We start from the raw sequence: 27113 nt of genomic DNA on the forward strand, positions 1-27113 counted from the left end.
TCTTACCCAGTGCTTTGTGATGTTGTGGTGAACAGAGGCATGATGATCCTTGAGACCCTTTAGCTATTTTTTCCCATTGCAAAAGTGATCTATCCCATTGCCTAAAGGCTTAAATAATGTCAAAAGCAAAAATTCATTCAATAACTCATGACCCAGAGATAAACATTTTGCATTTGGAAAAATATGTATCTGCATTTTATTTACAAAATTGGGAGGATGAACATATTTAATGGATTTTATTTAAGGCAAAAATTCTGATTTAAATTATTTTAGGAATGAAAACAAAATTATTACTAATGTAGCACAGAGCATGGGGTTGGGTTCTTTCTCTCTTAAATTTAAAGAAAATACTTCTATGGACACAAGAGTGAGAGCAAGTAACAGGATTTATCAGACTAATGGAAAGCAGAGCTCCCCAAGAGGGAGGGGTCCCATAGAGGGACACTGAAGTGTGGCTATTGTGTAGGGGTTTATATAGATCTAGAGGGTTAAGGAAGTCAATCCCCTATCCACTCCTGGGCATGGCACGCAGTGTCCATGCAGCATTCAGTCCGGTCAAAATGTCCATCAGGCATTTTTTCTTCCTTGGAGAGGCAAGGACCAGAATCATATAGGTCCTGACTTAAAAATAACCTTTTTGTAAGTTTCTTAGCAAATATCTGCAGGTGCTGTTTGTACTCACTGCCCAGGAAGTGACCCAGGCCCATCTCCCTGTCAGCTCAGTCTTATCTCCTCCTCCTGATTTCACTAACACATCTGTCATGACATTATCTGGGGATCTATTTTCTTGGCAATTTGGCCACGACTTCACCACTATGAAAGATTTAAGTGGAATACAGCATTCTTGGGAGCCTTCCACTTCCTGAAAAATCCAAATCCCACATAGGGCCTGCCATCTTCCTTGCAGACACCACAATATTTCCATACAAACCTTTTATGTTTTCTTCTTTTTTTTGTTAAAAAGTTTAAAGCACATTCAAGTCCTTTTAAATGTTGTGGATGTGAGCATCCTGGGAGGCTGGTTTTCTTGCTTCTAGAAGTTTTGCATGGAAGAGGCCTCATAGGAAGGGGGGCAGTAGAAGAACGTTTAACAGAGAAACTGAGGAATTGGGGTGCAGATGGCATCTGGATGTTGAGTTCGGTCAGCACCATGTCAGGCATGGACACATTTCAGGTTCTGCAGGAGTTGAATGCCAATCATGACCTCCAAGAATCCCTTCAGATGGCCATCACCTTGGATTTCTTGTAACACACAGCACAGAGCTTTGTCCTATCCTAATGGCTCAAAAGTGACCCAGTGGCAGTTCAGATTATCCATAGGGAAGGAGGCTGTAGCTCAGACGGTCTTTCTAATCAGTCTGGAATGGTAATTATTTAAAAATGACATATAAGATTGTAGAAAAGTAACTTACAAATTCCATTTAAAAAAGGAAAGAAGAAATTTGTTATATAAATAGATTTTAGTTGCTTGGTTTAAAAAAAGGATTATGAGATTATGGATAAGTTAAATTTCCTTATTACAGTAACCATTTTATTTTCTGTATGTATCCTATATTCACGTGGCACACCTCAAATATACACAGGGAATTTTTAAATTATATCTGTTAAATCTGTTGTGCCTGGGGGATGACCACTGGCAGATCTTAGCCACCATCCTGCTCCCTAGTTTTTGAAATGTTTAGTCAGCAAATAATAATCATATATGTCTGTGGGGTTTAATCTCTCTCTCTCTCTCTCTCTCTCTCTCTCTCTCTCTCACACACACACACACACACACACACACACACACTTCAAATGAAGATTTCAATCACAAAATGGTCTTGCCTGATGGATTTCTTAGGGCTTGACCAACAGGCTACATTGGATTTAATTTTGTTGATTTTGGTCTTTCTCAGAAGTCTCATCTTCCTACATCTCCTAACCCTTAAGTTACAGAAGATAAGAGCAGGTAAATGTGCTGCAAAACACACAAAAAATGTATCTTTCAAAAGATGGATCTGAACCAGGTATAGTGGTCCCTGACTGTAATCCCAGCAGCTTGAGAGGCCGAGGCAGGAGGATCATGAGCTCAAAGCCATTCTCAGCAACCGTGAGGCACTAAGCAACTCAGTGAGACCCTGTCTCTAAATAAAATACAGTGTAGGGGTGGGATGTGGGTCAGTGGTGGAGTGCCCCTGAGTTCAATCCCTGGTACCTCTCTGCCAAAAAAAAAAAAAGATGGATCTGATCTCCCCACTCTAGGGTGTGTGTTGGCTTCTGTCTGAGAGCAGGAAGAACATTAAGGAAAGGCTGCCATTGTTATCTATTGCCCATCACCTACTATTAAAGGAAAGAGTGTTGAATTCTCTCTTTCCATATCTTCCCCGTCCCCAGGGAGTTATTTATTCCTGCATCTGTGGAAGCTCAGCACACTTCTACTGATTTAGATGGGCAACCTCACTCGAGCCTTATGAATGCTGTGCTTCAGAAAATTATTCAGAACTGATTACAAGACAAATGTTTTGTTTTTTTAAAATGATCCAAGGAAGGGATTCCAAAATGAGAGGAAGATACTCCAACAACTCAAACCCTGGAGATGCCCAGTTTAAGGAGACACTGGAAGATAAAATGTCATCAGGGAACTAACACAGCGGTCCAGTGCCCAAGATGGTAGCAACACCTGAATTTCCCCATCTGATGGCTTCCTCTTTTTTCGACAAAAAGTTGACATTTCTTTTCCTCAATGTGTACAGCATTCCTAGGGCTGTGGTGGAGGGAGGGGGTGGTGAATCTATTCAATTATCTACAACATGAAGCAGATTTTGACGGCTTGAGAGAGAAAGCCAACCTACGTAATTGGTGTGATAGACAAAATAATGACCCACTGATGTCCACACCCTAATCCCAAAGCCTGTGAGTGTCACCATGCCTGGAAAAGGAACTTTTCAAGTAGGATATGTTAAAGATTAAAAAATCTAATTTTACATTAAATCTATTTAGATGGCACATATTAATGGTATAATGGGATGTTTTCCTGCCTGTCTACAGTGTGTTTACATCACACTATCTCCTCTAACATGCATTAGTTATTTGTGGTAAAATCTCAAAATCCTTTCTTCTGGCTTTTAAGGAAATGTGGTGCTGGGATGGAGCCCGGGGCCTTGCACTTGCCAGGCAAGGGCCTCCCACTGAGTGGCCCCCAGCCCCTCAGAGCTGTTGGAAAGGCACAGTGCACTTTGTGGTCTAGTGACCTACTGTGCAACACACCACAGAGCTTCTTTCTCCTGACTGTAACTTAGTACCCACTGATCAAGCTTTTCCCACCCCCTCCTCCCCATCCTCTGGGAACCACTGTTCTGCTCTTTGTTTCTATGAGATCAATGATTGCTTTTCAGCATCAGTGAGATCATGCATGTTAAGCATCTTGAGATGAGAAAATCGTCCTGGATTGTCCAGGTGAGCCTAAGGTCATCACCAGGGTCTTTAGGAGACTCAGATAAGGGTAGAGACACAAAGATAATAAGAGGGAAGGAGGTGGGTGGGAGGGAGGGAGACAGAACCATGTAAGGTCAGCGCACAGGCAGGCATGATGGTGGAGTCCATGAGGCAGGGGAAGCATGGTCTGTGGACAGGAGGAGAAAATCCTGCCAATACCAGGGAACGTGTGCTCTGGGAGCAGGGAGTGACCCTACCGTGCTGGGTCTGGAGGTGTCGGACACAGCCTTGCTAGACAGAGTGTAGGACTCAGATTCAGTTGTCCATTTCCTGATCCTCTTGAGCCATGTCCTGTACTGCTCCTGGACCTGCAGAGGCAACCCACACTTTGGGTCAGCTCACAAAGAGGGGTGCGGGTGGGAGGCATGGGTGGGAGCTGGGCAGGGGTACCTGTTGGCTGAGGAGGCAGTACACCAGGAAGATGAAGACGCCCTGCAGGCTGTTGACGATGGTGAAGAGGTAGGCCATGACGGGGGCCAGGGAGCCCACCTGCAGGACACCCAGACACCAGGTGCAGCCCAAGATGAAGAGATGAGCCATTGCTTTAAATGTCAGCACCCTAGGTTGGGGGAGAGTGGAGGCTTATAATGCACCCACAACAAAATCAGGCTATTAACCTCTCCACCCATGGATGCACCTACTATTCCCTGTAAGCGATTTATTTGACTGAACTCTGATGTTTACTCTCAATGATACCCGACAGTAGAAATGTCATTTTGGGTCCAGGATAGCTTTTTGTCTTGGACCCAGGACAGTGATAATTCATAAGCTTACTTCAAAGAGTTTCACGATGTTCCATGAAGATCCCTAATTTCATTAATCCAGCATTACTGAGGATGCCCCGTGCTAGGGCTTGGACATAAAAAATCACAAAGAGAAGCTGGGGGCAGGGGTGCACACCTGTTGCCCCAGCTACTCAGGAGGCTGAGGCAAGAGGATTAGTTGAGCCCAGGAATTGGAGGCCAGCCTGGGAAACATAGTGAGATCGTATCTCAGAAACAAATACAGGGCAAAATTTCTGTTTTCATTAATCGTATGCTCTGTTCAAGTGTCTAATACAACTAAATGATGATATGAAAAAATTTGAAAGCTTAATCAGAGGAACCCAGAAGAAAGAGCATGAATTTTCCACAAGATGCTGAGTGAAGGAACAACCCTGCCCCCTGGAGGATTGAACTGGAGTAAGCAGCAGAGCCCTGAGTCTGAGATGGCAGCCATAGAAGCACAGCTGCATTTGTTAATTGTGGGCCACTCAGAAGCCCCAGAGGAGAGACATGAGGGGCTGTTCAGGCACATGGCTCTGCTCTTGGGCATCATTGTCATCTACGTCCCCTGGTCCATCTCACCTCGTGTTCTGGAGGGTGGACACATCTCTGTTGATGGAGGACAGCTTGCTCTTCACAATACAGAGGGTCATCAGGAAGAAAACCATATTGACCTGCAAGAAATGAAGAAGCAAAGGAAAGACAGCAGCATGAATCTGACATAATTTTCCTGTGTACATATATGACAATATCACCATGAATCCCACCATCATGTACATTCATGAGAATGGGCTCCTAGCTAGATAAGGTATATTCCATGCTTGTGTAATTGTATCAGAATGGATTCTACCTTCTCGTATAACTAAAACAAACCCCCCAAAAGAGACCGCAGGAGGTTTTGTAATATTTTCTTTTCTCTTTTGCAGTTCTGGGGAGGGAACCCAGACCCTAGAGCATGCCAGGCAAGCTCTCTGCCCTTGAGCTACACCCACATCCCCCATGGCAAAGTTTTACTGAATAAAATTTAAATCTGCTATCTGTGAATTCTAGCCCTTGCAGCATCAATTCTATACCGGAGTGGGTTTTAGTATTTTGACAATAGTGTTAGAATTTGTAGATGTAGAAGTCTTGGAAAACCCAATGCAACCCATAACAATCCAGGAATATTCCTGTTCTGTCACCATCCTTAATATCCTGCACTTCTACTGACCCTCAGATGGACAGGAAGGAACTCTGATGACATTACTCACGGAAGAGATGGCACAGACAGGTCCAAGGAAGCCCCACACAAACCCCTGCTCTGGACGGAGCCAGCAGCTGAGCAAGAGAAAGAGAAACATCACTTTGCTGTGTTCATGTGGGACTCCACGACCAGAGTCACTCCACACCATGCATAACCAGAAGGACGGGAAGCCAGACTCCCTGTAAGTGTGATATGTCACAGTACACTCTACTGCTTAAACTCTGAAATACTCAAAAGGCTACTTTGGTTCAAGTGATGGCCGTGGACATGCTCCAGAGGAGAAGGACAAGTGGAGTCCGCATTTACCGAGTAGAGGTGCCATACAGGTGAGGTCTGGCTACTGCAGACACAGCCACAATGGCAGCCGGGACCCCGTAGCCCACAGGGAACATGAGCCTCCTCATGAGCCTGTTTCTGCTGGAGGAACTGAGCACAGTCAGGTTCCGTGCGGTGAGGAAGAGGAACAGCCCCTCCAGCAGCATCCAGGTGAAGGAGGCCAGGTAGAGGTAGTGCAGGGCGCCCGCGGTGACTGCGCACAGCACCTGGGGAGGAGAGAGACCCAGGGGCACAATCAGTGTCTGGGTGTGGCCTGGGATGCTGCCTGAGCCCTGTGGTGGGGGATTGTGCTGTGCACCAGGCGCTGCACTGTGGTGCTTAGCCACTGGCTGCATTTGTGCTCCTATAGTTCACAGCAGAGCTGGAAAGGGCCTGCTGCCCAGTGACTTCACAGCCTCCCAGGGCTGCCCAGTGGAGTTCCTCATGCAGTAGTGGTGACATCACAACCTCCCAGGGCTGCCCTAAGTCATTCCTCATGCCTTAATGATGACATGATAATGTCCCAGTCCTGCCCTGGGGAGTTCCTCATGCAGTAGTGGTGATGCTCTTGTGCACAAACCCCCTGCAATGCTGGTTACTGAACAGCAGGGCCACACAATGACAGGCAGGACCTACTACTTACAAATGGCATCCAATGATCATGTGGCGGCTTATGCATTTACTGCACTATGCTTTTCACATTATTTTAGAAGTGACTGTAGTTCACAGGGTTTAGAATCTTCTCTCCAAATGGTGCTGATCCTGGGCACAGCTCAGGGTGCACACTGAATGACAGTATCAGTAGCTGGATATTCACCCATCCCTGGGCTCTTAAGAGACAGAAGCTCATTAAGTAATTCCTTGAATCAAAGCAGAAAAGATAATCAACCCAGAAGGTGGGCAGAGGTAGAAGCAGCAGGAAAGAGCAAGGGAGCAAACCACACAGCCCACAGCACTCCAACAACCGACTCTGTAGGCACAACAGCAGAGGAAGTGTTGGAGAAGAATTTAGAAAGCTCCTAGTTACAATGTTGAACGAGCTAAAAGAAGATGTAAAGAATGAATTTGGAGAAGATACAGGAAGTGGAAGATCATTTCAGTAAAGCCAGAATCTAAAAATGAACCAAATAGAAATTCTAAAATCAAATAGAAATTCTGAAAACTCGATAAACCAAATAACCTCCTTTTTCTCCTGGTAAAAAATGTCTGCTGTAAAACGGGGTGCCACGTGACTCCAGCCCAGTCGCCTCCTTCATGTCTCCTGATTGCATCAGGAGCCACGTCCGGTGATTGACGGATGCCATCTAGAGTTTACGTCAGTTCTCCCTACCGGGTTCCCTAATGAAGGAACTTCCCCAGGATGCAAGCCTGTTGCTAAGCAACAAGAGATGTAGCTGATGGGGTTTTCCAGAGGATTCCTTTTGTTGTTGAAACCGTCAACGTGAAATGGGCATCGACCTCCTCTGGACTTCCCCGGGGCCCAGGCTGTTTGATTAGGAGCCGGGCAGCCTGGCTCCTGAGTTCAGCACCCCTGGGCGGGCGGGGTGGGGACACCTGGGTACCTTGGGCTGGGTTCTGTCGATGGCCGTGAGGAACAGCAGGTGGGCCAGCAGGAGGCAGAGCGAGAGCTGCAGGTGCAGGGAGGTGCTGGTGTTCTGGATGGCTCTGCACAGGAGGAAGGTGAGGTTCGCCAGGACCAGGCACAGCAGCGACACGCCCAGCCCCAAGCACGTGATGAGGCTCAGCACTGGGTCGTCGTCCTGGGGCAGAGGGAGGAGCCTTCACAGCCACGTGCCGGGCCGTGGGGTAGGAACCCCTCCGCTATCTGTCATTTGGTGCAGCAGATTCAGGATGGAGGGACTGGGTCCAGGTGTGAAGCTGATGGGGGAGGGGCTCCAGGTTGAGAAGGTTGGACTGTTAGGTTTTTTGAATGGAGCAGGTAAGCGGCTAGAGGGCCGGGATGTGTGGAGTTCTTACTCAAGGAGGAGACTCGGGATTCCTGACTTTGGGGCACAGTAAGGCGTTGGTTGATATGTGAGCGAGTGTGTGTGAAGCCCATGCTGAGGGTCCCTCTGTCCCGGTCCCACGAGGCTACAGGGCAGAACCTGAACCTCAGTGTCCAGGCGTTAACCTCCCATCCCAGACACCCCTGGCCTCAGTCCAGCTCTGCCTGTTTCTTACTGGCCACAAGTCCCTGTGTAGTTAGAATTAGATACTTGGTTAAAAAAATAAAATGAATGACAACAGTAGCTTAAAATTCACTTTTCCCCCACTTGTTTCTGAAAGTCAACTTAAAGCCATAAGGACATTTAAAAGCCCACCGTCAATTCTATTTCAATGTAATTGAGGGGAAGAGGAGAGAAGAGGAAAGAGGGAGGGGAAATGTTCAAATGGTAAATAATGAAGGCAAAATTTCAAAGCAGGCACATCTGGATGAAGTGCACACAGATGTTGTTTGTGTGGATTTTGTTTTTGCAACTTATCTGTAAATTTGAAATGGTTTCCCAAGAAAATGTTTGAAAACAAAGTTCAAACCCTGCAGGTGACATTTGTGCAAGCTACATTTGAGACTCTGGTGTAAAGACAAAATTGGGAAATTAGGAGGCAGGACAGAGGAGGAGCAGAGGGAAAGAATGACACCTGATAAATGAAACAGAGGCAAAACTTTCAAAATAGATGCCTCTGAGTAAAGAGTAATGGGTTGGTGGGTTTTTTTTCATTTCCTCATGGTTTTAAGAGGACTTGGAGAAATAGGTGGGAAAGTGTAAATTTTAAGTTACCACCATAATTAACTTTCTTCCTTTAACCAAGTATCTGATCTTTTTTTGTTCTTGAAACATATCTAAAAAATAGAAATTGTTTCCTAAGAAAGCACTTAAAATAAACAGTCCTCCAAGTGATATTAACATGTGATGAATTTTGAGAACTTCTGATGTAAAGACAAAATCTAATTTCCATAATATATAAAAAGCTCTTGGCTGAGATCCTTGTCATGCTCATGGTCACAGGGTGCTCACAGTGAATGCCCATAAGTGGGCTCATTTGAGAGTCTGAACCTGGGGAAGCAGAAGTATCCACTCACCTGGCTAGAGGAGGAGGTAAATAGCCCCTGGTTCAGCTATTCTCCCTGACTCTTCTGACCCCCTCTCACCTCAACTTCACCAGACCTTCTTTTTTTTGTAAATCTGAAACCCTGACTACGGTTGTCTTACAGACCCTGGTGGTAAATAGAATTCTAACTTGGTCTTCATATGTCCACCCCCTGCTGTTACACAAACCTTCTTCTAATTATTCAGTTTTCTGATAATCTAGGTGTTGCTGTAGAGGGATTTTGCAGGTGGAATTTAGGACTCAATCTGTTGACTTTTAGATTAGGGAGTTTATTCTGCTTTGGTGTGATCAGGTGATTGCTTCAAAGATCTGGACTCTTCCTGGGAAAACAGATTCAAAACTTGAGAGGGATTCTATACATTTTCATGCTGGTTTTCAGATAGGAACACTGGTGTTTTGTGAGAAGACCAACCAAGGGTCACAGGAGAGGAAATGTGGGTGGCTCTTAGGAACTGAGTGTGGTCCCCCCTGACAGCTGCTAAGATAAGGGAATTGAACTCTGCCTGCAACCAGGGAGCTGGAGGAGGGCTGCAAGACCCAGGAGAGACTGCAGACCTGGCTGATGTGATCTTGTCAGTCTTTTAGAACCTGTACAAGGAACTCATCCCCCTGTGCTGGGTTGCTGACCCACAGAAACCACGAGGGAACAAATTTGTTTTACTTCAGCAGTGACATTTGCATAAGTGTGTTTTGCAGCAATCAATGCTGAAGGCAGCCTCTCACCTGCACGTGGTAGTGGGCCATGAGGACGGCAAAGCTGCTGAGGTGGGTACAGTGGCAGGTGGTGCTGCCACCTCTGGTGCTCACTGTCCTGCAGCCTGCAGTGGTCCAGTGACTCCCATTCTGGCTGTGGTCCCAGGAGACACAGAGCACCTTGTGCCGTGGTGTAGGTGTCACCAGCTGTAGTAACAGGACAGGGGTGCAAGCTGGTCTTCCTGCGCTCAGAGATGCTGACCCAGGAAGGGTTGGCTTTCCTGTGTGGAGTGCACCTGAACCTCAAGTTTAAGAGGACAACAAAGATGTGCCTGGGCCTTGGGCTCTTCCCACACCGTGGTTCCCCACCCCCCACTCACAGGATGGGAGAAGGTGAAGGTAACTGGCGAGCTGAGGTTCTGGGTGTCATTGCTGCTCAAAAAGGCTGAGACGACATCTGAGAGCAGGACAGGAGAGACTCTTGGCAGAAAGTCCTTGTGTGTCCCATGGGGAGCCACCTTCTTCTCAGGCTCCAGGAGCAGGGGAGCCTCAGCCAGCAGCTTGTCCATCCCTGGGGTGGAGACCAAGCCCACCACAGAAGGGCCTGCAGGACGAGGCCATGGGTGAGTCTCAGGGTCTCCTCCAGGCCTCCTTAGATGGCCTCTCCTCCTTTTGAATTGTTGTATTATAATGATACATAATAGTGGGACTTGCTGCTCCACATTCACACGTGCACACAGCAGAATGTGGCCCCATCACCCCCCAGAACCTCCCCTTTGGACGCTCTTCTAGTGACCTCTTCCCACCCACATCACCCTTTAGTCTTTAATTCTGTATTTTTTCACATCCTTGTACATCTTTTCCCACCCTGAGGTCTCTTCCAAACAGGATGGTACTGGTGTAAGGTGGACATTCCACCTTCTCCCCATCTCAGATGTTACCTGTGTAACAAGATTCCTGTGCCAGATTCCAGTTCAGCTGCATCTTTGCCTGATTCAGACTCAAGGTGACATTGCAAACTCCTTGCTTCTGTACCTCTAGGGACAGTTCTATGAGTCACAGGAAGAAGAAGAGTTATGTTAGGAATATATATATGTGTGTATATGTGGATATTGTATATGTACAATATATACAATTGTATTATATATATCTCACATATATCAAGGACCTATGTGTAACTTCCAGTTTACTATAACCACACACATATATATGTGTGTTATATAGACACATATGTGTACACATACATATATGTATATAATCCTTTGTAATTCCAGATTTTATATGTAATGTATGTATGTGTTGTGTATACATATGTGTGCATACATACATACATGTATATGAAATCTGAAGTTATGAAGAATTGTAACAGTAAGTGCAATTGTGCACCAACATATTAGATAACTGAGATGAAATGGACACATTCTGAGGGTCATAGAAACTACCAAAACTGACTCAAGAAGAAGTGGAAAAATTGAAGAGACCAATAATGGGTAAAGAGATTGAATCAATAATGAAAAATCTTCTAAATAAACATGAGAGATCAGATTTTCACCAATTCCATATGGCTGAATTTCACTAATCATATAGGGAAGAATGAACATGAATTCTTTCTAAACTCTGGTTACAAAAGCATTATTCTAGATGAAAGAAGATAGACGGACAGTTCACACTTTGTATGATTGCTTTTTACTAAGTGGTAGAATAGGCAGCTACTTTAAGACTACAAGCAGGTGAGTGGATGCCAAGTTTGGGGGAGGGGAGGAATGAGGGATGAAAGCTGAGGAGGCACTGTGTTTGATTTTGGAGAAAAATGTCTTAGAAATGAAGGAGATGGCTGCATCAGTTTGTGAATGTTCTTGATTCCACTGAAATGTCAAACTGGTGGATTTTATTTATATATTTTATCTTTGGTGAATGATAAGTGGTGAACTTAAATGGTGAATTTTATGTGATGTGAATTTTACCACAATGAAACAAAGCATACTTAAAAAAGATTCATTTGTATTCTTCCATATTAGTTTTTTGAATCTGTTTCTATTTTGCTACCTAAATGTGTACTAGTTTTGATTTTCTGCCTTTTTAACTGTTGATTATTTATGTGAGTCATGCTGAGGTACAGTGTGGCCACTCAGCTCTAGTGGGATCAGAAGAGGATGAGGCTAGGAACAGGGGCTGGTGCAGACCCAGGGACTTACGTGTGCCTGCAGAATAATTGAAGGTTGATGTCCCCTCAGGCAGAACCCTGCTCAAGTGTGTCAGGGCACTCTCCAGGCCTGTCAGCAGGTGAGTGGCCACGCAGTGCTTCTGTGAGGGGGGCAGGGTCTCCAGGTCCCCAGGGGTCTCCAGCAGCTCATCCACCTCCTGCATTAGCCCCTGTAGGGATGGGGGCACAGAGCAGGTGGAACTGGGCCAGAAGGACCACACAAAGAGCTTGACCACTCAGCCCCAGAGAGCAGACCCAGACACTGTCCAGTTGGGGATAGAGAGAGCATGGTTTGGGACTCCCTGGGTGGCCCTTGCTCCTCAGAGGTCAGCCCTGGTTCATGACTGTCAGGATGACAAAGACCAGGATGAGAGCAAGAGGACAGACAGTGCCCTTGGGCGTCCAACAGTGTGTGTGGCTCCCAGTGTCCTCTTCCACCTGCCCTGGGAGAGTGGCCAGCTCAGAGCAGGACCCCACTGTGCTTGGGCCTGTTCCCCTTTCCCCAGACCACAGCTTCCCCCCCTCCCTCTATGGGAGGTCTCCCCTGCTTCCCCTGGATCCTGCCCTTACCTGGATGGTGTCCTTGGCCACAACTGCCTTGAAATCCCTGTGCAGATTGTTGACTTTGTCAAAGAAGTGGGAGAGACTCTGGGGAGGTGAGATGAGGGGTCATGGGTGGATGGGAATCTCAGGGCCAAGGGGTGGATGCTGGGCCATGCAAGGGATTCCCACCTCCCAGTCCTGGCTGGGGAAACTCACCTTGCTGTTGACTTCAGGGGGCAGAGGACTGGTGAAGAAGGCCTACAAGAGGTCATATGAGAAGAAATGTGGGTGGCTCTTAGGAAGGGAGTATGGTCCCCTGCTGAAAGCTGCTAAGAGAAGGGAACTGTATTCTGCCTGAAACCAGGGAGATGGGAGGAGGGCCGTGAGTCCCAGGTGAGTCTGAAGCCCTGGCCAATGTGATCATCTCAGCCTTGTAAGACCATGTGCAAAGAACCTATCCCCCCTGTGCTGGGTTGCTGACCCACAGAAATGTGAGGTAACAAATTTGTTTTACTTAAGCAGCAACATTTGCATAAATCTGTTTTGCAGCAGTCAATGATGAAGGCAGCCTCTCACCTGCACGTTGTAGCTGGCCATGAGGATTGCATGACTGCTGAGGTGGGTACAGCGGCAGGTGGTGCTGCCATCTCTGGTGCCCAATGTTTTGCAGCCTGCAGTGGCCCAGTGACCACATCCATTCTGGCCATGGTCCCAAAAGACACAGAGCACTTCACGCTTTGGCTCAGAGGTCACCAGCTGTAGGAACAGAACAGAGGTGTGAGCTGGTATTTTTGTGCCTGGAGATACTGACCCCTTATAGCTGGCGTGGGAAGGGCTGAATTTCCTGGATGGGGGGCACCTGTAAGGAGTCCCACTGAACCTCAAGGTTAAGTTAGACAACAAAGGTGTGCCTGGGTCTGGGGCTCTTCCCACACCCCCACACTCACATTGTGGGAGAAGGTGAAGGTAACTGGCGAGCTGAGGTTCTGGGTGTCCTTTCTGCTCAAAAAGACTGAGATGACTTCTGAGAGCAGGACAGGTGAGACTGTCAGCAGCGAGTCCTTGTGTGTTCCATGGGGAGCCACCTGCTTCTCAGGCTCCAGGACCAGGGGAGCCTCGGCCAGCAACTTGCCCATCCCTGGGGTGGAGACCAAGCCCACCATAGAAAGGCCTGCAGGACGAGGCCATGGGTGAGTCTTAGGGTCTCCACCAGGGCCTCCTCCTTAGATGGCCTCTCCTCCTTTTGAATTGTTGTATTATAATGATACATAATAGCGGGACTTGCTGCTCCACATTCACATGTGCACACAACAGAATGTGGCCCCATCACTCCCCAGAACCTCCCCTTTGGACGCTCTTCTAGTGACCTCTTCCCACCCACATCATCCTTTAAGCTTGAATTCTGTATTTTGGGCATCTTTTTCCAACCTTTTTCCAAACAACATGGTACTGTTGTAAGGTAGACATCTCCACCTTCTCCTCATCTCTGATGTTACCTCTGTGAGCAGATTCCTGTGCCAGATTCCAGTTCAGCTGCATCTTTGCCTGATTCAGACTCAAGGTGACATTGCCATCTCGTCGCTTCTGCACCTCTACGGACAGTTCTATGAATTGTGGGAATAAGAAGAGATTTTTTAAGAATATACATGTGTATATGTGAATATTGTATATGTACACGTCACATTATATACATGTATTTGTTTAATTTCCCTTTCTTATAGTCACACATATATTCAAGTGTATATAAAGACACACATATATGTATATAATTGTTTGTAACCCAAATTTCCTATATATGTGTATATATATATATATATATATATATATATATATAGTGTATACATGAGTGCATACACACATGTATATGAAATCTGAAGTTATGAAGAATTGTAACAGTAGGAGCAATTTTGCACCAACAAATTAGAAAAGTTAGATGAAATTCTTAGGGACATAGAAACTACTAAAACTGACTCAAGAAGAAGTAGAAAATCTTAAGAGACCTATCATGGGTAAAGGGATTGAAGCAAAAATGAAAAACCTCCTAAATGAACATCTGAGATCAGATGGTCTTGATTGTGAAATTTACCAACCATATAGGGAAGAATGAACATGAATTAGTTTTAAACTCTTTCAAATAACAGAAGAGGGACACCACCTGATAATTCCTGAAGGCCAATATTACTCTGATGCTCAAACCAGATAAAGACATCACAAGAAGAGACTTTATTGCTTATGAACACAGATACAATAATCTGTAACCAAATATTAGGAATCAATTTCACTAAGAAACTCAGGACTTGTACATAGAGAACTATTAAAGATTTTGAAAGGAGACCCTAAATGAAGGGAAAGGCACCTCATGTTCATGGATTGGGAAGCATTATATTGGTAAGATGGAGACAGTCTCCAAAGAGATCTACAGGGTCAATGTCATCCTATCAATGTCCCAACAGCCTATTAACATTATAATTTGCTTAAATGGAAAACTCACCTTAAAATTAACACAGCATTGCAAGAGATCCAGGTAGTTAAAGCATGGCTGAAAAGAGCAACAAAGGTGGAGGACTCACACTTCCTGATTTCAGAATTCACGGCAAATGAGCAGAGAGCAAAGCAGCATGGTACTGGCATGAAGACAGAGGGAAAGTTGAGCCCAGAAATAAACCTACTGTCAAGTGCCTTTCAACCAGGGACCAAGACTATTCAGTGGGCATAAGAATAGTCTCCAAGGAAAAAGAAGGAAGTGGACCCCAACCTCACACCACACACACAGGTTAACTCAAAATAGAACAAAGGCCTCAATCTAAGAACTGAAGCCCATAAGAGGACCTTGAATTTGGCAGTAGATTGTTAGATATGATGCTGAATGTACAGCAATGAAGGAGAAAGTAGATAAAGTAGACGTCCTCAAAATTGAAAACATCTGACATTAAAGTGAAACAATTATCACAGATGTGAAAAGATAATCCATAAGATGGAGAAAGCATTTCCAAGTTGCACATCTCATAATGGTCTCCTGTCAAAATAGATGAAAAGCTCTTACAACTCAACAACCAAAGGACCAACCCAATCACAAATGCACAAATGATCTGAATAGATATTTCTCCAAAAAGATACACAAATGGCCCAGAGGCACATGAAAAGTTGCCAACCATCACCCATCAACAGGGAGATGCAACTCAAACCGGCAATGAGACATCGCCTCACATACAATAGAAAGGCCTTGATAAAACTAAACATGATGGAAGTAACACTTTTTGTCAAGGCCTTGGAGAGGGGACTCTTGCACCCCTCTGGTGTAATATACAATAGTGCAGCGACTTTGCAAACCATCTGGTGGTTTCCCCCAAAATTGAACACAGAACTACCATGGTACCTAGCAAGTCTACTTCTCAGTAGATACCCAAGAACTGCAAATAGTTATTCAAACAAACACTTATACATCAATATCTTAGCAGCACTATTCACAATAGCCAAATGGTGAAACCAACCCAAATGATCATCAGTGGCTGAGTGGGTCAACTCAACACACATAGGATGGAATAATATTCAGCCACAAAAAGGGATGGAATGATGCTATGCCATGCTCAACAGCATTATTCTAGGTGGAAGAAGCTAGACGGACAGGTCACACTTTGTATGATTGCTTTTTACTAAATGGTGGAATAGGCAGCTCCATTAAGACAGCAAGCAGGTGAGTGGATGCCAGGGTTGGGTGGTGGGAATGAGGAATGATAGCCGAGGAGGCACTGTGTTTAATTTTGGAGAAAAATGTCTTAGAAATGAAGGTGATGGCTGCATCAGTTTGTGAATGTTCTTGATTCCACTGAAATGTAGAACTGGTGGATTTTATTTTCATATTTATTTTTTGGTGAATTTTATGTTATGTGAATTTTACCACAATGAAACAAAGCATACTTAAAAAAGATTCATTTGTATTCTTCCATATTAGTTGTCTGAATCTGTTTCTATTTTGCTACCTAAATGTGTACTAGTTTTGGTTTTCTGCCTTTTTAACGGTTGTGATTATTTATGTGAGTCACTGAGGTACAGTGTGGCCACTCAGCTCTAGTGGGATCAGAAGAGGATGAGGCTAGGAACAGGGGCTGGTGTAGACCCAGGGACTTACGTGTGCCTGCAGAATAATTGAAGGTTGCTGTCCCCTCAGGCAGACCCCTGCTCAGGTGTCTCAGGGCACTCTCCAGGCCTGTCAGCAGGTGAGTGGCCACACAGTGCTTCTGTGAGGGGGGCAGGTTCTCCAGGTCCCCAGGGGTCTCCAGCAGCTCATTCACCTCCTGCATGATCCCCTGGAGGGATGGGGGCACAGAGCAGATGGACTTGGGCCAGAAGCACCACACAAAGAGCTTGACCACTCAGCCCAGGAGAACAGACCCAGACACTGTCCAGTTGAGGATAGAGAGAGCCTGGTTTGGGACTCCCTGGGTGGCCCTTGCTCCTCAGAGGTCAGCTCTGGTTTGTGACAGTCAAGGATGACAAAACCCAAGACCAGGATGAGAGCAAGAGGACAGACAGTGCACGTGGGTGTCCAACATTTTGTGTGGCTCCCAGTGTCCTCTTCCACCTGCCCTGGGAGAGTGGCCAGCTCAGAGCAGGACTCCACTGTGCTTGGGCCTGTCCCCCTTTCCCCAGACCACAGCTGCCCTCCTCCTTCTGTGGGAGGTCTCCATCTACTTCCCCTGGATCCTGCCCTTACCTGGATGGTGTCCTTGGCCATGGCTGACTTTAAATCCCTGTGCAGATTGTTGACTTTGTCAAAGAAGTGGGAGAGTCTCTGAGAAGGTGAGATGAGGAGTCACAGGTGGGTGGGAAACTCATGGCCAAGGGGTGGACAGGGTGCTGCCCCAGGGATTCCCACCTCCCTGTCCTGGCTGGGGCGCTCACCTGGCTGTGGACTCCAGGGGGCAGAGGCCAGGTGAAGAAGGGCATGACTGCGGGGACCGGACAGTGGTTCATTAGGAGTAGTGCAGATGTGCGTGTGTGGGTATGTATGAGCATGTGCATGTGGGTGTGCACGTGTGTGAGGTGGGGGAGGTTCTGGGGTCAGGGTGGGCTGGGTACCTTTGCAGAACTTGTTGTAGAAGCCATTGACACTCCCAGGAATCGGCTCCCAGCCTGGGCGGCATTGGCACAAGTAACTCCCCCAGGTGTTGGTGCAGGTGGTGGAGTGGTGGCACTTATGCTGCCCGGAGCTGCACTCGTCCATATCTGGGGACATAGAGAAAGGGGTTGGTTCCCACTGAAGCCAGGACCAGTGCTCTCCACCATCTGATCTCCACCCCCTTTCCTCCCATTAGTGCCCTGCCTGGGCTGTGGTGCTGCCACCCAGCGACCCACACCCTTGTGTGTTTCGAGGAGTGAGCAAGCCCTGGTGTGCCCCAGGCTTGCCCTGTACTGATGCAGGTTGTGAGGCTGCAGAAATATGTCCTCCCAGGAAGTTTTTTGCTGCTGCTCAGGTCCCCCGGGAGTCTCCTGTCAGAACCTCTGTTCCTTTCCCAGGACCCTGGTCTTTCCATACAGCCCTCTGGATCCTCCGGCCAAAGCATGTTTTACACATGGCACAATGTGCACCCATAGGGACCTTGTGTCCTCAGAGTCCCCTTGATCCCCAGTTTAGCCCTGTGTACCTCCTACATTCATGCACCTTCCCTTTTCCCTCTGTGTACTTGGCACTACCATCTTCTCCGTGGGTGGGTCCTGGCTCCTGCCCACCCACTGCTGGATTCCACCTGGCCCCATGGATGCTGGAAGCAGCTTTCTTTGCCTAACCACCTTGCCCTGGAAGGAGGTGAATCCTGCTCATGCGTGGAAGTTACTCCTCCTGGGAATCACGTTGTCAGGCCAGACCATGGCAAGGACCAGAGCAAGTTGTGTGGAACTAGCTTTCTTCTGAGTGGCAGGGACATGGCCCCCAGGAAGACCCAAACCCTCTGGGCAACTCCTTAAATGGGTGCAGATGTGCTCATCTTTTAAACACATAAGAAGAGTCCAGCACCCACCATGTTCCAGGCTCTCTTACAGGCACTTGTAATTTTCATAATCCTCCTGGAAGACACAGGAGGTAGGCACTGTTATGATCACCTTAATGATACAGATGGGTAGACCAAGTTCAAAGAGAGGTAGTGATTTGACTAATAACATGCAGCTAACAGGTGCAACAGGCAGGTTTTAGGCCCAGGAAGCCAGTTGCAGAGATGCCCCTGACGTTCATGCTACCCTGCTTCTGTGCTGGGTGACAGGTACATGCACACCTGTCTGTCTCAGACCAGGGCACCATTCCTGTAACCAGGGTTCTGCCATCTAGATGTCACAGGAAAGGGTCTGGCAACCTCAACCCTGATGATGGGGAGGTGGGGGAAGGGTCTTGCAGCTGTTCTCCTCTAATTAATAAAGGATTCTTGGCTCCAGAAATGAGCACACAGCCTGGGCTGCATGTGCAGCAATTGTGCCCTCCATGACCTGGCCGTCTGCAGATTTTCCACAGGGCACTCTCATGGCCCTCATTTGGTGATGTATGCAACATGATAGGTCAGAGGCTCACCTCCCAAAGTTGTCCTTTCTCTCAGGGAAGAGACCCAGGTGCTCAGCCTGACTCTGCTGTGAGATGTGGACAGACCTAAGGCCCCAGGTGGACCTCCTGAGGCCGGGCTGCTCTGGAAGTCCCCAGGACCACTCTGCTCTCTGGAGCAGAGCCCAAGGACATGTGGGTTCAGATTCTGTGTTATGGTGGGGCCTGGCAAGGGATCTACATCTCGTCTCCATCCTGGAGTGGCAGAGGGAGGCCCAGCCATTCCCTGGACCCTCCCCTCTGGGAATCTTTGAACCACTGGGGTCCTACAGGTGGTCTACGCTCAGGGAGAAGGTGGCAGTGAAGGTCACCCTTGATGCCTAAGCAGTGGGGGTGGGAGATCATGGCCAAGGGCTTCCCAGAGTGACACTCATCATTAACACCTGAGGATAAAGCCAGGTGCTCAGAAACAGAGCAAAGCTGGGCACATCCCATGACTTGACCTCAGAATCTACTGTGAAGCTGTAGTGACAACACAGTGTGGTTCTGTATGGGGACACACGCAGCCACGGAACAGGGAATAAGAACACCCACCCACAGAGGAGTGCTATTCAGCCTTAAAAAGGAGGGAAACTCTGTCAATCACAACAACAGAGGTGAACATGGAGGACATATGTTAAGTGAAATAAGCCAGACAAAGAAGGAGAAATACCACATGGTGTCACCTCCACGTGGGACCTGAACAGTCAAACTTCTGGAAGGGGAGGGTAGCATGGTGTTTCCCAGGGGTCGGGGCAACAGGAGGGGTGTTGGAGAGTTGTGCATCCAAGGCCCAAAACTTCACGTAGGAGGAGCTAAGTTCAAGAGATCTATTGTTCATTTTATTTACTTTTGATACCAGGGATTGAACCCAGTGTACTCTAATACTGAGATGCATTCCCAGCCCTTTTTATTTTTTATTTTGAGGCAGGATCTCACTAAATTGCATAGGGCCTTGCTAAGTTGCTGAAGCTGGCTTTCAACTTAAGATCCTCCTGCCTCAGCCTTCTGAGCTTCTGGATCCCAGGTGTGCACCACTGGGTCTGGCCAATGGTCTGTATTCTTGAAAATCACTAAGGGATTAGATTTGAAGTGTTCTTACCACAAAAACTAGCACCTGAGGCATTGCATATGCTAATCAGCTCCATTTAGCCATCCCAGTGTGCATGCATGTTTCAAAACATCATTCTGTACCTGATCAATACGTACAACATTTTTATTTGTCAATTAAATAATACAGAAAGGAAACAGGAATATATTCCTGGAGAGGGATGACTGAGATGCCTGTGTAACAGGAATGTCCTCAGTGCCACAGATCTAGTATACTGGAACGTGGTTAAAATGATAAGTTTTATGGATGCAGATTTCATCACAATTTAAAAACCCTGCCACTGAGCAGCAGAAGAAGAACTAAAGTGAGGTGCTCAAGCAGGTGAGGTGGCACATGCTGTAATCCCAGTGACTCAGGAGGCCAGGGATGTGGTTAGTCGTAAGGCCCCAGGGTTAGGTCCCCAGGACCAAAACAAACAAACAACTAGAAAACCAAAAGCCCCAGGTGCCCAGGCCCCAGCAGGTCCCACCTGCCTTTCCTCACAGTGACACAAATGCACCCTCGACCATCCCCAGGAATCCCCCAGCTCCTAGTGTGGCACTCAGAACTGTGGGTGGACACTGACAGGCCTTTCCAAGGTGCCCAGCTTGTCTCCGGGGAGCCTTGCTGTCACCACCCCTGGAGGAAGTTCCCCCTTATCAGAGATGGCCACAGACATGAAATGAGGAAGCTTCTGGAAGCAGCTCCCAGCTGAGGCCCTGGGGGTGTTTCCTGGCTTCTTATCTCTCCTGGTCTCTAAACGTGAGGGGAACATGCTCAGGAAGCAGGTCCCCTTTGAGTGCCACAGGGACCCACAGGACAGAGGCCTGAGTTGAATGGCCAACACAGCAGCCTCAGAGAACCCAAGACAGGAGTGAGTGACAGCTCATGGCAGATGGCCCTGGGTGTCCCAGAAAGGGGCCAAAGATTCCCGGAGCCCAGAGGATTCCTGGGGTCAGGATGAGGCAGGGAGGGCTTCTGGTCTCCCTGGACCCATTTTTGCACCTGAGGAGGCCCTGCTGGGACCCCTCATCTGAGCTGTGTGGATCAACAGCAGGACGGGCCAGGACAGGGGCTGATGCTCCCTAAGGGCCCCTGTCCAGCCCCCATGGGGCAATCCTCCCCTTTTCCCAGCTGGTAGCAATGGCTGCAGAGGTGTGCCATAGGTGGAGGGGACGAGGTGGGGTGTGGTCTTGTGGGGACAGCTGGGAATGAGGTGCAGCAGCACCCCCAGGGGACCTTCCACCAACTCCCACATTTCCCCCTCATCCTGGGCTCAGCCCCCCCCCCCCAGCTCCCTGGGTTCCCCAGTAATGACCCACTGAGAGCCACCACCTCATGGGATATGGGGCTCCAGGCTCCTGGGGGCAGGTACAAGGAGGGCTCCAAGAGAGGAAGTGGTTTTGCTGATCCCATGCTGCTCACGGGTGGCCAGTCCAGGCTTCGGACCCAGGGAGCTGATCCCTGCCTCTGACCTTGGCATTCACACCACCCTCCCTCTCTGTGCTGGTGGGACAGTGGCCTGGAGTGGGCACCACCTGTGTCAACCAGGGCCTTGGCACCTGTGTGTCACAGGATACCTCTGTCCCAGTCCTCTGGCTGACACCCCTGGATCCAGATCCAGGGGACAGTGCTGAGGTGGGCGTGGGCTGGAAGCTTCTCTTCCCCCCCAGTCCTAAGGGCAGGTGAGCACAACTCCTGGCCCAGGCCCTGTTTAGCTCAGAAGCCATTGCTAACAGCACTTTCTGGGAGCCAGGACCTGCTCAGTGCCTTTGGATCTCATTTCCCTCCTGATGACTCCCCCCTCCCCTACTTTGTTCCCCTGGTGCTGGGGACTGACCCAGGGACTCACACCTGCTAGACAAGTGCTCTACCACTGAGCTATGCCCCAGTCCAGGACTCCCCTTCTCCAGATGGACACACTGCAGCACAGAGAGGTGAGGTGACTTGTCTGAAGTCCCACAGTGAACCAAGAGCCAAGATACCACTGGTTTTGTTTTTGATTTTCCTGCTCATGCCAGGCAAGGGCTATGCCCCAGAGCCACACCCCAGCCTCTCCCTTTGTTTGTAGCTTTAGAATATATGGGCTCCTTCCTGTGGTTTTCTTTTTCTTTTCTCTCTCTCCCCCACATCCCCCCCCCAGGGATGGGGTCTCTCTATTTCCCAGGATGGGTTGGACTCCTGGGTTCTAGTGATCCTCCTGCCCCAGCCTCACAACTAACTGAGACCACAGGCACAGGCCACTGGAGCCTGTTTTTTTTAAAACAGAAAACAACAATGATGTTGTCACATCTCACATGTCCACAGGGTTTCCTGATAAGCACCTTGGCCATTGTCAGAAGCAGAGCTGTCTGGATGGGGCCAAGCAGCTGGTCCCAGAGTGCCCTGACCCTCCCCTGCCTCTCATGCTGGTGATGGGTGCATGCACAGCTGCCCCATCTCACAGTCCAGGTGCTGAGGCTATAACTGGGCATTGTCCCCAGATCAGCTCTGGTGCCCTGAACTGCATGTGTGGGGGGAGGTGAGGGGTGGGCCTTACCTTGACATGTGTTCTCACTCAAATTAGTGAAATTTTTTGCCCCAGAACGGAGCTCAAATCCTGGGAAGCACGTGCAGTAGTAGCTCCCCTGCACATTGTGGCAGTCAGCAAAATATCCACAGGACTCTTTCCGGGGCAACAAACATTCGTTGATGTCTGCAACATAATAGGACCAAGGGTCACCTCCCAAAGGTGTGTGGTCTCTTAGGGAACAGACTCCTGTCCCCTACCTGACCCCCAGCTTGGGGTCTGATGTTGAGTTAGTATCTTTTGCACAGAATCCTGGGACTCACTGCTGAGGCTATGCTGGGGCAAGCCAATCCTGAAGTCCACACAGTCTGATCTGCTCAACACAGTCCTCTGACTAACACTCCCAGAGGACAATTGGACAATTGGACATTGTCTCCAGGGGACAATGCCAAGGTAGTGTGTGGGCTACAAGCTCAGTGTCACCCTCCCAGACCTAAGGGCAGGCTGAGACCAACTCCTGGGGCCCAGGTCCTCTCTGTGCAATTCCCTGGTCTCTCTGCCATCTTACTCTTTCCTTTCTCTTTTCTGTCTTTAATGATGGCCTTGAGGTCAAAGGCTCAGCCCTTGACCCTTACCCATGACCCCCACTGACACTGGGAAATGACACTTTGGATCTCATTTCCCACCTTATGACTGCCCCCCCTCTCCCCCTTTCTTCCCCTGGAGCTGAGGACTGACCCAGGGACTCGCACCTGCTAGACAAGTGCTTTATCACTGAGCTATGGCCCAGACCCAGGACTTCCCTTCTGCAGATGGACACACTGCAGCACAGAGAGGTGAGGTGACTTGTCTGAAGTCACACAGTGAACCAAGAGCAAAGCTACCTCTGGTTTTGGATTTGATTTTCTGCAGTGCTGGGGAGGGAGCCTAGGGCCCTGCTCATGCCAGGCAAGGGCTGTTACCCGGAGTCACACCCCAGCCTCTACCTTTGTTTGTAGCTTTAGGAGATAGGAGCTCCTTCCTGTGTTTTTCTTTTTCTTTTCTCTCTCTCCCCCAATTTCCCCCCTAGGGATGGGGTCTCTCTATTTCCCAGGATGGGTTGGACTCCTGGTTCTAGTGATCCTCCTGCCTCAGCCTCCCAACTAACTGAGACCACAGGCACAGGCCACTGGAGCCTGGCATTTTTTTAAAACAGAAAACAACAATGATGTTGTCACATCTCACATGTCCACAGGGTTTCCTGATAAGCACCCTGGCCATCGTCAGAAGCAGAGCTGTCAGGATGGGGCCAAGCAGCTGGTCCCAGAGTGCCCTGACCCTTCCTCACCTCTCATGCCGGTGATGGGTGCACGCACAGCTGCCCCATCTCACAGTCCAGGTGCTGAGGCTATAACTGGGCGCTGTCCCTAGATCAGCTCTGGTGCCCTGAACTGTATGTGTGGGGGGAGGTGAGGGGTGGGCCTTACCTTGACATGTGTTCTCACTCGCATTAGTGAATTTTTTTGCCCCAGAACGGAGCTCAAATCCTGGGAAGCACGTGCAGTAGTAGCTCCCCTGCACATTGTGGCAGTCAGCAAAATATCCACAGGACACTTTCCGGGGCAACAAACATTCGTTGATGTCTGCAACATAATAGGACCAAGGGTCACCTCCCAAAGGTGTGTGGTCTCTTAGGGAACAGACTCCTGTCCCCTACCTGACCCCCCAGCTTGGGGTCTGATGTTGAGTTAGTATCTTTTGCATAGAATCCTGGGAAGCCCTGCTGAAGCTATGCTGAGCCAAGCCAATCCTGAAGTCCACACAGTCTGATCTGCTCAACACAGTCCTCTGACTAACACCCCCAGGAGACAATTGGACAATTGGACATTGTCTCCAGGGGACAATGCTAAGGTAGTGTGTGGGCTACAAGCTCAGTGTCACCCTCCCAGACCTAAGGGCAGGCTGAGACCCACTCCTGAGGCCCAGGTCCTTCTGTGCAATTCCCTGGTCTCTCTGCCATCTTGCTGTTTCCTTTCTCTTTTCTGTCTTTGATGATGGCCTTGAGGTCAAAGGCTCAGCCCTTGACCTCTACCCATGACCCCCACTGACACTGGGAAATGACACTTTGGATCTCATTTCCCTCCTTATGACTCTCCTCTCCCCTACTTTGTTCCCCTGAAGCTGGAGACTAACCCAGATACTCACACCTGCTAGACAGTCTCTGATGTGCCTCTGCCCCTCCCGCAAGCCTCTTTACCATGACAGGTGACCAGGTGGTTGGTGAAGACCTCTACAGATGAAGAGGCAAACCCCGGCTTGCAGCGACAGGCAGTGGCGTTGACACATTCTGAGTTAGGAGGGCACCAAGGGGCACAGGCTGTGGGGGCACAGGTTGGTCAGAGGCTGGAAGGGGGCATTGTGGTTCCCAGAAGAGGTCCCAGGAGGTGGGGAGATACCCTGAGCCTTCCTGCTCAGGCCTCTCCCCCCTGGGCTGCGGGTGCAGGGCCTTATGACTCTCCCCTCCCCTATTTTGTTCCCCTGGAGCTGGAGACTAGCCCAGGGACTCACACCTGCTAGACAATCTCTGATGTGCCTCTGTCCCTCCCCCAAGCCTCTTTACCATGACAGGTGTCCAGGAAGTTGGTGAAGACCTCTACAGACGAAGAGGCAAACCCCGGCTTGCAGCGACAGGCAGTGGCGTTGACACATTTGGAGTTAGGAGGGCACCAAGGGGCACAGGCTGTGGGGCACAGACTGGTCAGAGTCTGGGAGCGGGCAATGTGGTCCCCAGAGGAGGTCCCAGGAGGTGGGCAGATGCCCTGAGCCTCCCTGCCCAGGCCTCTCCTCCCTGCGCTGCGGGTGCAGGGCCCCTCCCAGGCTCTGGCTGTGGAGGGGCTGCTCCCCACACACTCACGCTGAAAGTCCCAGGCTCCAGCTCTGGAGAGACTCAGCAGGACACACAGCAGCCCTGTGACACAGAGAGGGTGGGTCAGCAGGCCCAGCAGAAAGAGGAGGCTGGAGGTGATGCACTGGAGGGCAGGGGCTGTGGACCCTCCTGGGCTCAGACCTGGTCCACTCCTCAGAGGGAGCCCAGGTGGCGCCTCCCAGAGGGTCTGGGTGATGGGAAGGGGCCTGAGCCTGGCAAGCTCTGGGCTCCAGCCGTGGCTCTCCTGGCCTGTGGGTGGGGGACTGGAGCCTGGTGGCCCTGGTTCAGACCCTGGAGCACAGGCAGGCTGCCTCACTGCCCTGCCTCAGTTTCCCTTTCTGTGGAGTGGGGACAAGATGACACCCACGTCCTAGGGTCACGTGGGAACAAACCCCAGTGTGTCAGGGTGTTTACCACCATTGCTGACCTTTAGGTGGGAAGGGAGGGTCAGGGCCAGCTGTTCTCTCAGGTCCCCTGCCTGGTCTCTGAGGTGCTCTGGCCCTGTCCCCTTCCTCAGGGACACACACCACACCAGCCACCTGGCCTGCAGCTGTGGTTGGAGCACCTGAGAGCCACATCTGTACCACCACTGTCAGCCCCATGGCCTGTCCTGGGACCCGTGGTGCCCTATTACCCCCTAACAGGAAGGTGCTGTGGGCAGGTGCTGGGCTCAGGCTGGGGGCCTCCTCCTGCTGTTCCTGCCTCTCAGCAGCTGCCCTCTCCTGGGGCACATCCTGGGGACCCTTCTCAATCAATGGGGCCTTAGGTACATGAGCCTCTTGCTGTTCAACAGAGACAGGCGAGGAGTCAAGGAGAGTCTGGTTCTCAATCCCTAAACTAAAGTCTAGGGGTATTGGTGGTTCCTTCTTGGTCAGTTTATCTAATGCGCTGCCTGGACAGCTGGTCAGGCTCTAAACATTGCCGTGAGGCCTTCATCAGAGGAGACCCCACTGAATGTGAAGACTGCAAGTAAAGCAGGATCCCCTCTCCTGTGTGGGCTCATCTAACCCATGGAGGCCCTAAGAGACCAAGACTGGCCCCCTGAGGAGGACGGAGTTCTGGCCCAGACTGCTTCTGGACCTGAGATGGAACATCAGCTCCTCCCTGGTCTCCATCCTGCCACCTCCTCCCTGGTATCCACCCTGCCACCTCTTTTCTGGGTCTCCATCATTCGACCCCTTTTCTTGGTCTCCATTTTGCCACCTCTTCCTAGTCTGGATTCTGTACCTCTTTCCTAGTCTCCATTCCTCGACCTCTTCCCTGGTCTCCTCCTGCCACATACCCAGTATAGTCTGGACTTCTCATCCTGTACAATTGCATGAGCATATCCTTAAAAGAATCATCCTTCCCTCTTTCTGTATAGTGCCCTATTGGTCTTATTTATCTGGAGAACCCTGCTGCACATGGGGAATATAATGACAAATCCCGGCTAAGTCCCAAAGTTTTCACTAAGAGTAACTTTCTAGGAATAAATTTCTCCTTTGAGAACTTATTATTTTTTTTTTTAAAAAGAGCTGATATCCTTTACAGGGACAGTGACAAAACCAGTCAAAAATGAAACAAAGGACTTGCTGGTGGCTCCTAGCTCCCTTTCTTGCCTGTCACATGTCATGATTCCACTTACCATGGACCAGTCTTAGACATCTGCTCCTCATGGTGCCGAGACCAGCCAGCCCAGTGATGGAGGACTTTAGGTTC

At 49.1% G+C, this 27113-nt stretch overlaps 1 protein-coding gene across 1 annotated transcript; it reads right to left on the bottom strand.

The window, feature by feature from the left end:
- On the bottom strand, nt 1–27113 carry LOC124087999 (adhesion G protein-coupled receptor E2). The gene is made up of 26 exons (XM_046437250.2): nt 27040–27113; nt 25404–25457; nt 25110–25229; nt 24747–24866; nt 23977–24132; nt 22541–22696; nt 17426–17572; nt 17249–17295; nt 17061–17138; nt 16476–16653; nt 13843–13950; nt 13294–13517; nt 12923–13102; nt 12563–12604; nt 12374–12451; nt 11796–11973; nt 10542–10649; nt 9981–10204; nt 9631–9807; nt 7359–7556; nt 5788–6023; nt 5489–5555; nt 4821–4912; nt 3865–4033; nt 3672–3782; nt 1–1358 (listed from the first exon to the last, which is right to left on the bottom strand). Exons 1-26 carry the CDS (start codon nt 27068–27070, stop codon nt 1350–1352), a joined length of 3288 nt encoding a protein of 1095 aa, XP_046293206.1. The 5' UTR covers nt 27071–27113; the 3' UTR covers nt 1–1349.

This window comes from Marmota monax, unplaced genomic scaffold (genome assembly GCF_021218885.2).
Source record: "Marmota monax isolate L192 unplaced genomic scaffold, Marmota_monax_Labrador192_F-V1.1 WCK01_AAM20220418_F8-fsc00021, whole genome shotgun sequence".
In the NCBI taxonomy this organism is placed as follows: domain Eukaryota; kingdom Metazoa; phylum Chordata; class Mammalia; order Rodentia; family Sciuridae; genus Marmota; species Marmota monax.

Coding starts and splice junctions, on each gene's coding strand:
- LOC124087999 (XM_046437250.2), bottom strand. CDS start 27,070: ATGAGGAGCAGATGTCTAAGACTGGTCCATG. Junction 24,867..25,109: donor CTTCCTGGACACCTGTCATG/GTAAAGAGGCTT, acceptor GTGCCCCCACAG/CCTGTGCCCCTTGGTGCCCT. Junction 16,654..17,060: donor TGGCCAAGGACACCATCCAG/GTAAGGGCAGGA, acceptor CCATCCCTCCAG/GGGATCATGCAGGAGGTGAA.